Raw genomic sequence first — 11,448 nt, forward strand, 5'->3', positions numbered from 1 at the left:
TTTGGTACATAATCAGAATTCGTTACTTTCTTCAGTATTTGCTACATCTTACCGGTTACAATCCCTAGTCCAGGGGTCGCAAATTTTGACAGGGCTTCAAACTAAAATTTCATACAGATAATGACTTGTTGATACTGCTCTATATAGTATACACTGAAATGTAAATTCAAGATTAATATTCCAATTGATTTATTTTAAAATTATATGGTAAAAATTAGAAAGTCAGCAATTTGTCCGTATTAGTGTGCTATAACACTTGTATTTTTATGTCTGATTGTATAAGCAACTAGTTTTGAAGTGAGGTGAAACTTGGGGGTACGCAAGACCAATCAGACTCCTGAAAGGGGTACAATAACCTGAAAAGGTTGAGAGCCACTGTCCTGTAGCACCTCAGCACATTATATCAGAGAGAGCTGCCCTATTTAGGCATTGGGATGCCTGTGCCTTTAAGAACCCAGTCTTGGGAAGCCTATGCTGAGATGTACTATCCTGTGAGAAGGAAAATAAAAAAGCCCCTCTGCCCCCCCCATTTTTGTAAACACAGCAGGTGGCTTATCTCAGCGGGGGTAACTGTTACCCCCCCCCCATGCTGGGGTTTTGCCCCGTCACACTCCGGCAGCGCCACCCCCTGGGTTTAACCCAAGCTCCAAACCCCACCCCATCCCTGATTTTGCCTGAAGCCGATCTCCTGGTCCCAGTTGCTTGACACCCCCCGCCCGCCAGTAAATTTCCGCCCCTGCCCATTCCCCCCTCCGATTTGCCCCTTTGGACCCCGCTAAGGAGCACCAGCAGAACCGGAACTGAGCAAGAGCAGAGTGAGGGCAGCGGCTTCAATAGCTGCTACTGAGCATGCTCAACTAAGCCGCCGAGTCTCCGGCGTTGCGTCATTACTCTGCGCCCGCCCGGAAGCTGCCCCTCCGCGGCGTTGGGGCGGGGCGGTCTGGTCTCCCGGGCCGGACGCGCGGTGCACGCTGGTCTCTCGGCGGTCGGAGCGGAGTCGGGGGCCATGGGGAGCGATTTCTACCTGCGCTATTACGTGGGGCACAAGGGGAAATTCGGCCACGAGTTCCTGGAGTTCGAGTTCCGGCCGGACGGTGAGGGCCTGGGGCCTGGCGAAGGGGGTGGGGGTGACCCATGGCTGCCGGGCTCGGAGGGGCTGTTCCGTGGGACGGACCGGAGAAGGGCGAGACGTGCGCCCACGGACCCGACAGGGGGGGCGGGGGGGTCTGCTGGCACTGCCCGCACAGCGAGCGCCAAGTCCCGAGTTGTGGCTGCTACACGGCCACCAGCTTAAAGCTCAGACGAGGTTAAACATTAAATTAAAATGTCGTCTCAGGTACGAAGCTGCCCCAAGCCTCCCTGGCAATCGTTGTGCTTTCACGGCTACTATCGCTTACCCGTTGAGGTTTTTCTCTTCCCCTGCTGCTTTGCGAAAGACCCACACAAACGCGGGGAGCCGAACAGGGGGTATACAGGAAGTGCTGTCAAATACAGGCTGTGACCAGAAGGCGGCACTGGACTGGGATTTAGGAGATCTGGATTCAGTTCCTGGCACTGCCACAGAATCCTCCTGTGTGACCTTGAGCAAGTCACTTAATCTACCTGTGCCTTCGTTCCCCATCAGTAAAACAGAGAGAATACTGCCTTTGCTCCATCCTTTGACTGCTTGGGGTTTTTTAATCTGCAAGTACTGATTGCAGCCCTGGTGGAGTCTTCCCAAAAGTTGGGGGGCCATGGCCCCTGCCTCCTCTGTGGCCCTGCGCCTTCTGCCTGAGGCTCTCTCCCGGACAAGCCAGAAGCTGGAGTGGACCAAGAGCCAGGGATCCTCTAGCTGCCTCGGAGGGGGGAGGGCAGAGATCAGCCCAGAGTGTCTATGCCCTGCGGTTCTCCTCCCCAGGGGAGGTGGAGGGTTCGTGGCTCACCACAGCTGCATGCGTGGCTCTATCCCCAACCTGGCTCCAGCCCAGGGATGGGGTCTTGGAGCCGCAGCCCAGCCACGGTAAGAGACGCATGGCCAGGCAGCTGTGAGGGGGCCGTGGACCCTCCACCTGCCCTGGGCTGGGTACCAGCTATGATGGGGTACTATAATAATACAAAATAATAAGCGTTCTAAAAATTCAAAAGTGATATTTATCTTCACTTGGTGGTGTCCCTTAAAATAATAGGTGAAATCTGATTTCTTTGACTAAATATTGTCAAAGCGTTGGTCATAATTATATTAACCTCTTACAAAAAAAATCTTGTTACTAGCAAATTCAGAAGTTATCATTAAATGTTGCTAGTGCTGTTAATTGCCGTATTTCCCAGTATAACTGTAGCACAAGCCCTCTAATCAGCTGCATAGTTTTGAAATAATAGAAAATACAAATAATGTCCATTGCAGTTATTTAAACATTTACAACTCCTGCCTTCCAATGCTTTATGCATCAGTAATAGTCTGCTAAAAAGGGATTTAGGAACAGATTTAGTTTCTTAGTAAATATTTAATACACCAATGTATTTGATTTCTTTCATTGGGCTCTCCTACCACAGGAGATTCTAAATTGCACACAATCTGAATCAGCTGAGGGAGCTCCACCTAGCCAGGACAGCTTTAAAGTATAGATGGGGTTCTTATGGAACCCTCCCAGCATAGGCTGCCTGGAGATATCCTGTATCTGCATCTTCCTGGATAACCTGGCTACATCCCTTCCCTGGCCAGGACTGCCAACTTTGTTAGTTACAGTTCTTCCTCTCAGCAGAGAAGAGGCTATGGGAGGCTTGTGCAGCTGCAACACTTCTACAGATGAGTATTCAACTAATAGCTACCTTGTGAATTGGTCCACCTGCATGAACCCTAGAATAAACTGAGTCCCTTTGTTGAAAAACTTCAGGAAGAAATGATGATGACCTTCTGCGGGGTAGTCAATAGACAGACCATGGGCCAAATCTGAACTACCAGACATTTTTGAACGGACCCAGAAATCTTTTTATTTGCTTATTATTATAATTGTTGTTGTTTTGTTCTTTTTTCTGGAGTCTGGACCTTGACTATACCTTGACCAAGAAATTTGGACCTTGACATAAAATAATTGACGACCCCGGCCTACATCTATATAGCAGCTTTCATACACAGGATCCAAAATGACTTTCAGATGATCCCAAATCAAAATACAGCACCCTCTAAGATGGGGGAATGGCAGCCAGACCTGCAACTTGTCCCCACAACAGGGAGGACAGAATATAAATTTTGACAGGTGCATCAGAGGAAATCTTTATGCAACAATTTAATTGATTTATTTTTATAGCTGTTTAATTAGGAAGTATTAGCAATCTTAAAAAATCACTACCATACAAGTACCAAAAATACAACATTTACCATTATATAATAGAACCTCAGTTTGTAGAGGTATTGTCCAATTTAAGCACTGGAAAGATAAAAGGCTGAGTCAACCTACTTAACACATACTAACAGTGGCTCTCTTCCTTCCAATGAAGTGAGCTGTAGCTCACGAAAGCTTATGCTCAAATAAATTGGTTAGTCTCTAAGGTGCCACAAATCCTCCTTTTCTTTTTGCGGATACAGACTAACGCGGCTGCTACTCTGAAACTCTTCCTTTTATGTGGCTTTCCATATAACCGCACACTTTTTTTTTAATTACCTTTTACAATCCTTAAATATTGACGCAGAACATTGTCTATTGTAGTTTGAATCTAATATTCATCTTTATTTTAACAGGAAAACTGAGATATGCCAACAACAGTAATTACAAAAATGATGTAATGATCAGAAAAGAGGTATGTTTACTAAAATACACAAACTCCATATCTTTGAATGCTCTGCAAATAAATCTGAAGCAAATAAATGGTTTTCATGAATTTATATCATTGGCTTTTAACACTTAATCAAAGTGAGCATTCCTTTTAAAGTGCTTTTTAGCTATAGTTACCCCATATGGCTCCATCACCATAATATCTAATTGTTATACCAATAAAATAAAAACCAGCAGGATCTTATTAAAGGGGAAAAGGAAAATGCCACATTTATTGTGAATACAGAAAGAATCATAGTAAGCAGTTAGTTATAGCTATAACATTCCATTCAATTTCATATTTATTCACACATTCATTCATACACACATACACACACACAGGTTCTGCAAGGTTGTTATCATAGTTACCAGCCTTAGAGTTGCTCATGCCAAGCCACTGGCCAGGTAGCCTGGACATGAAGAGGGAGCAGGGCCTTGTCAGATGCTCATCTGATGCTCCTGGAAGTTGGTTTGCAGAATCAGACCCCAAAGTTCTTACTTTCTAGAGTCCATTTTTATAGGAATTTCTTCCTATGCCAGTCTATGGGAATTGCTTCATCATGCTGTTGCTGAATCAATCAGCAGATGGCACATACCTGACGGCTCCATGCTGCCAGATGTTATCTTGTTCTTTGGTTATCCCATCCTTGAGGCTGTTGGGTGGATTCCAGTCTGCCCTCCGGGGGTCCTCTGGTTATTTCCACTTGATGCCTTCTTCAGCCGATGGACACTGGATTCTTAGGCTGGCACCTCCCTGATCATTCAGTTATTATCCACACCAAGCATCCATCCACATACATCCTCCATCTCTCTTTTAATCACAATTGTTAACAAAGCGAGATGAATATAACAAAAGGGCGGGGAGTCTCTGGGTGCTGTTTCTGTTGTTACAGAGTATTGCTTTGAGTCTCTCTCTGTGTGAGTAGCTGTTGTTACAAAGAATTGCTCTGAGAACAGACTCTGTCTTAGAATGTACTAACACAATTAGCAGCTTGCAAGTTTCACACAGAGAAGGGGAGAAACAGTACCAAAACCAAGAAACGTCTTGATTAGTAATACCCTGGAATTTAAACTATGGGGAATCAAACTCATTTGTGATTTTAATGCAGAACTTCTTTAATATGATCCAACATAATTACCTCACAAACAGGAATTGATTTAATTAATTCATCCTCTTACCATTTCTATGACAGATTATAACTACTTTACATGTGGAGAAAAATTAAGGGCCTCATCCAAAGCCCATTGCAGTCATAGGGAAGTTTCCAGTTGACTTTGGCTATTCAGTCAGGTTACACAGTTTGTGCCAAAGCCATACATTGAATCCTTGTTACCTGAATCCTAGTCTAGTGCTTTAATCATCCTTTCTGTTGTTTCCTTTTCTGATGCCACTTTTCTCCCTGTGTTCTTATTTACTTTAGGAATTAGTTTTATCTGGCATAAATGGTATTGCAATATTTTTTGAGTGTAAAAAAGTTGTTACATCTAATTTTTTTTAAAGGTTATTCTTCATTATTGTTTCTTGCTTAGGTATACACCCTAGTCAACAGGAGATGGGGAGCAGACAACATGCTGTAGAGTCACCACTCCCATACATTCACTTTTCTCTTCTCCCCTGAGACTAGATTCTCCTAATCTGGGTCCCTTGCAGAAAAAGTGACTGGACCTTTTACTTTTTCATGACTAGAAGAGTTGACCAGGATCAACTAAATGCTTGGTGTCAGCTATTTATCTGAGTGCATTCAACAATTCTAGCATGGTAACATCCTTAACATTGGAACAAATTCTGTTTTGTTAATGCTTTCTGTAATCTACAAGAAGGTTAATAAAAGAGCACTTCGTTCATGCTCCGTTCATCCTAGATAGAATAAGGAGGAATAACTTTCGTAAATAGATTAGACATGACAACTTTTCTACACCCAATTTTTGGAGCAGAATAATAGCCTGCTTCTGCAAACCCTTACATGCTTGAATGCTCCTTATTTATGCATGTATTCCCATTGATTTCATGCCCAAGAAAGGGTAACTCAACTGAATAAGGGTTTTCAGAATTTGGACTTGCCGTCATATATATATTTGTAATATGGAGAGCTGTCTTGACAGTTTCTCTAACTTCTTATGGAAGCTGATAGTTCGTCATCTTATTAGTTGTATGCATTTGATTATTGAAAATCCTCATAAGAGCTTTCTGAATTTTGAAAAAGAAAAGGAGTACTTGTGGCACCTTAGAGACTAACAAATTTATTAGAGCATAAGCTTTCGTGAGCTACAGCTCACTTCATCGGATGCATCCGATGAAGTGAGCTGTAGCTCACGAAAGCTTATGCTCTAATAAATTTGTTAGTCTCTAAGGTGCCACAAGTACTCCTTTTCTTTTTGAGAATACAGACTAACACGGCTGCTACTCTGAAACCTGAATTTTGAAAGCGTGTGTTCTTGTTCAGAGATTCAGGGGCCTGAAATACTTTAAAAATGTCTTCAGCATGTCAACTTTCAAACATTAAGTACTTTTCTGTGCTTATGCATCAGCTCTTTGGTATATATTAAGATTTGTTTAAATGTTGATTGTAGGCCTATGTACACAAGAGTGTGATGGAGGAACTGAAGAGAATAATTGATGACAGTGAAATCACAAAAGAAGATGATGCCTTATGGCCTCCACCTGACAGAGTTGGTCGGCAGGTTAGTAGCTTTTCTGCTTGCGTTATTAACATTGTTTTAATTTGGATTTGGTTGCTTGTCATAAGCATAACTGGGTATTTAACATTTTTATTTGTAAACTGAAAGGTTCGCTAGAATCTTATTTTTAACAGAGCGGTAAATATGTGGAACTTAAAACTTTGAGTAGTAGAGCAGTTTACTCTGAAAGTGTGCGTGCCTGAGTGTTTGTCACATATAATGAGATTTGTTGTTTTTAAATGTAAAACCATTTTATCTCACTGCTTAAACTGTTCTTATCAACCAGCATAATTTTCAAGCTGTTCTGCTATTTGACTGGTTTTTTTTATTTATTTTCTAGGAGCTTGAAATTGTAATTGGTGATGAACACATCTCTTTTACCACATCAAAAATCGGATCACTTATTGACGTAAATCAATCCAAGTACGTAGTTTGTAGAGAATAATTCCCGTTTTGCCAAAATGGTGTCATTAATCAGGAATCTCTGTTGTAACTACAACCAATTTATAAATCTATATTGGGAGCACTCATTAATACATGACGATCATTATCATTCAAAAACTTCTGTTGTCTCAAACTGACTCTTTTGGAGGATCCTCTGGTAATTATTACACTGCAGAATCTCATTCTTTTGTAGTGTAGAAAAATGACATGCAAAGTATTTTGCACACTACCTCAGTGAATTATAAAACATTATCTGTGCTTAAAACCCCCAAAATGTATTAAGAGTCTGAAAAAATAAGAAATTATAAACTCTTACAGTGAAATCCTTGCCCCGTTAAGTCTATGGCAAAACTCCCATTTACTTCAACAGGAAGAGTAGTTCATCCCTAAGCTAAACTAAAAAGATTCTGTAACACATGTTCCTAAAAGTCTTAGTGGTGATATTGAACTAATATGTGGAACAAAAAGGCTTTACATTTTAAAAGTAAAGTAGTGAATGTGGGCCAGACTTACAGTATGTGTCCTTCAGTCTAAGCATGTGTAACTATCAATTTACCACAGTAAAAAGCTGTACCAGACTGAACCATGATGTTTTAAGACAGTCACTGATGGAAAAAAAACACTCTTGGCACTGTGGTGTTTTTTTTTATGGATTTAGTTTTAGAAACTACTCTTAGAGACTTGAAAACTAATGTTTGTTTTTGTCCTTTAGGGATCCAGAAGGGTTACGAGTGTTTTACTATCTGGTGCAGGACCTTAAGTGTCTAGTCTTCAGTCTCATTGGATTACATTTCAAGATTAAGCCAATTTAAATTGTATAATTTTGAATTTGTATTGCAACGTTGTAAGGGGTGGGATACTTTCATTCCTTATCTCTTCTTGGATAGAACTTTTATGTATGTTTAGAATTTTTTTTTTACAAACTGTAAGTGAATGTCTTTAATAAAAATGGTGAAACCTGTATTTTTTTAATTTAAAGGTTGTCCATGTAATCAAGATCTCAATCTTTGAACACTGTTTACTTTCATTACAGCCAAGATGAGTGGCTTTGAGTTCCTGTAGATAAATTCAATATCTAGTTTTAGAAAAAAACGATATTTTAACTTTTCTATCCATTCTGCACTCCGGGGCAGAACAAATGAAGTTCTATAGAATTAAACTCTTGTCAGACCTCTTAAGATAAATTTGTGTCCCAATATTTAAATGGATGCTTTGAACATCAGTTAATGATCAGATAAGATCCGAATACTGGTTCTGTGCTGGTTTTGTTTTAGCGGTCTCAGTGATTGACATGCTATCAAAACTGACACTTTATAACTCCACTCTTTCCTGATACCTGCTCTTAAACCTCTGAATTGGAAGCTTTATAAGATTTGCTTTTTATGTGAAGGATTGATGATCGATTTCTTAAATATGGATCAATTTCCTTTTCTGTATTCAAATTTTTATCAATATCTTAAGAGTATTTTAAAAATACTCTTGTATACCCCATAAGTCTGCAGGATTCATTTGCTAAGGATATAATTGTGAACATGCAGCACAGTAGCCCAGTTTGAGGTAACTTTGCCAAGCAAACAAAGTTATATTTTAGGCAAATTATAATATAAACATTTGTCTAGTTACATCAAGTATTTAGGTTGAAAATGTGACCATCTTTAAAACTGCCAATCAGGTGGCAAATCAGCTGCATGTATTTAAAAGCTATCCTTTTTAAAAATGTGTTTGAAATCATAGAATATTAGGACTGGAAGAGACCTCAGTAGGTCATCTAATCCAATGCCCTGTTCAAAGCAGAGCCAACACCAACTAAATCATCCAAGCCAGGGCTTTGTGAAGCCAGGCCTTAAAAACCTCTAAGGACGGAGATTCCACCACTTCCCTAGGTAACCCATTCCAGTGCTTCACCACCCTCCTACTGAAATAGAATTTCCTAATATCCAACCTAGACCTCCCCCACTGCAACCTGAGACCATTGCTTCTTGTTCTGTCATCTGCCATCATTGAGAACAGCTTAGCTCCATCCTCTTTGGGACCCCCCTTCAGGTAGTTGAAAGCTGCTATCAAATCCCCCCTCACTCTTCTGAAGACTAAATAACTCGAGTTCCCTCAGCCTCTCCGTGTAAATCATGTGCCCCAGCCCCCTAATCATTTTCATTGCCCTCTGCTGGACTCTCTCCAATTTCTCCACATCCCTTCTGTAGTGGGGGGACCAAAACTAGATGCAATACTCCAGGTGTGGCTTCATCAGTGCCAAATAGAGGGGAATAATCACTTTCCTCGATCTGCTGGCAATGCTCCTACTAATACAGCCCAATATGCCATTGGCCTTCTTGGCAATAAGGGCACGCTGCTGACACGTATCCAGATTCTCATCCACTGTAATCCCCAGATCCTTTTCTGCAGAACTGCTGCTTAGCCAGTCAGTCCCTAGCCTGCAGCAGTGCATGGGATTCTTCCTTCCTAAGTGCAGGACTCTGCACTTGTCCTTGTTGAACCTCAGCAGATTTCTTTTGGCCCAATCCTCCAATTTGTCTAGGTCACTCTGAACCCTATCTCTACCCTCCAGCGTATCTACTTCTCCCCCCAACTTAGTGTCATCTGTGAACTTGCTGAGGTTGCAATTAATCCCATCATAGAGATAATTAATAAAGATGTTGAACAAAACTGACCCCTGGGGTACTCCACGTGATACCAGCTGCCAACTAGACATTGAGCCATTGATCACTACGTAAATCTATGTAACCATTAAGATGGCCTTCTGTGTAAACAAGGGTGTTTAAAAGAACCATCCTATTTGTTTTAGACATAATGTTTTGTATATTTTGTAAGTTTTCCATATTTATTTAAGACAATTAGTAAGAGAATTAATGTTTCTCCAAAAATCTGTTTTTGGCTCTGATAACTCATCTCTTTCAAAATAACTATTTAAAGAAATTATATTGAATACTGTGTAGAACATACTTTTAATATTTACAGCTCCAACAACTGAAAGGGTATATAGATATCTTAAAAACATATTTTATTTTTACTATAATTCCTTCCTTTTTTGTTATATTCCAAAAACAAACACTTTCCCCCTACCATTGCAAAACTGAATCTGTTACTGACCAACATGGTCAATATTAACATTTAACAGTTGTCAAATGTAGCAATAGTTTTCCACTCAAATGACTAATTACCCCCTCAGTTAAGCTGCTGTACAATTTCCACTGAACTGAAAATATAATTCTACTATAGACCAAGTGCTGCATGTGACTCTCTTTCCACTTCAGAAAAGCAATAGCAAAGTTGCTCCTAAATACATCAAGGGAACAGAATACAAATAATAGAAACCAAATACACTATAACAACCCACTTTGCTATTACAGTATTTTCCTTTGTTTCCCAGAAGTAAGTTTTTTTTCTATGAGGAAAAAAGGTAACAGGTAAGTGTAGCAGAACACTGCCGTGAAACCAGAGCTTTTTTCCCATTTCTTGTAGGAGGTAGAACTAGAATCCTACTTCAGCTTCTGCTAGGAAAGAGATCCCTAGACCCAGCAGTGGCTGTGCTTTAGTTGATCAAAGGGAGTAATTAGAACTGGTATTTTAAACTTTTTTTTTTTTTTTGAAAGCATTCTAATGCTGTCTGCAGGACCCAAAACCAGCCCTCAAATCTTTAGAAATTTCTTCATGGTTAAGTGTGTTCTATTTGAAGACACACCCTTTCTTGAACATCATCCTACCAAGAAAGAGGAGCCAATCTGGAAACTTACTTCTGTGCATTCTTTAAATACTCCAGAAATTACAGTGTTTAAACCAGAATTCAAACCAAAATCAGAACATTTTTTCCTCAAATTATTTATAATATCTCTTCGAAGTAAAGGGATTTGGAAATGTGCCCATGGAGGTCATTATTCAGTTCCCCTGATCTCCCAAATCCATGAGCCCATACAAGTCTCTAGAGAGGAGACACTAATAATGACTAGAGAGATGTTCGCAAAAAGAAAAGGAGGACTTGTGGCACCTTAGAGACTAACAAATTTATTTGAGCAGAAGCTTTCGTGAGCTACAGCTCACTTCATCGGATGGATTGCCAGTGGGTGGAGCAATCTCTCCCTGGTAATTCTCCTATGCACACCTTTTTATTTACACTATACCCCGGAACCAAAATTAGCCCTAATTTTGAAACTAACTCTACAAAGCAATTTGAGAAGTAATTTGCATGAATACTATCCCATAAAAAGGTACATTGAGTTCACGGTGTTCAGGTTCCAATGTATTATTTCTAGCGATCACCCTGGGGGAGAAAAAGGGACCATCCATCTGCTCTGCCCTCGTTACTCTCTTACATGGGCCATATATGCCCTTGCAACCACTTCAGGTTCCCTCCTGTCTCCCCACCTTTCCCTGGTTAGTTTACCAGCCACAGGGAGGAGGAGAGGGAGAGAGCGGCCTGGGTTGGCCCTTAAATACAATGGAGGGTGGCGGCCATCATTATTAGGGGCATCAGCGGAGTTTAGGGAATTCGCGGCCATCTTAACTGAGGCTTCAGTCC

General features: G+C 40.8%; 1 protein-coding gene across 1 annotated transcript; it reads left to right on the forward strand.

Moving 5' to 3' along the window:
• Positions 1–714: 714 nt before the first annotated feature.
• On the forward strand, positions 715–7,875 carry MAGOH (mago homolog, exon junction complex subunit). Its single transcript, XM_038414888.2, has 5 exons — positions 715–1,094; positions 3,719–3,777; positions 6,363–6,473; positions 6,811–6,893; positions 7,627–7,875. The coding sequence occupies exons 1-5, from the start codon at positions 1,007–1,009 to the stop codon at positions 7,724–7,726; spliced, it is 441 nt and encodes a 146-aa protein (XP_038270816.1). The 5' UTR covers positions 715–1,006; the 3' UTR covers positions 7,727–7,875.
• Positions 7,876–11,448: the final 3,573 nt, after the last annotated feature.

Source organism: Dermochelys coriacea, chromosome 8, assembly GCF_009764565.3.
Source record: "Dermochelys coriacea isolate rDerCor1 chromosome 8, rDerCor1.pri.v4, whole genome shotgun sequence".
NCBI lineage: Eukaryota > Metazoa > Chordata > Testudines > Dermochelyidae > Dermochelys > Dermochelys coriacea.

Bases quoted from the DNA above. Each gene is read 5' to 3' on its own strand.
- MAGOH (XM_038414888.2), top strand. From the start codon at position 1,007: ATGGGGAGCGATTTCTACCTGCGCTATTACGTGGGGCACAAGGGGAAA. The intron at 6,474-6,810 runs GTTAGTAGCTTT...TTTATTTTCTAG, and splicing joins CTGACAGAGTTGGTCGGCAG to GAGCTTGAAATTGTAATTGG. The intron at 6,894-7,626 runs GTACGTAGTTTG...TTTGTCCTTTAG, and splicing joins ATTGACGTAAATCAATCCAA to GGATCCAGAAGGGTTACGAG.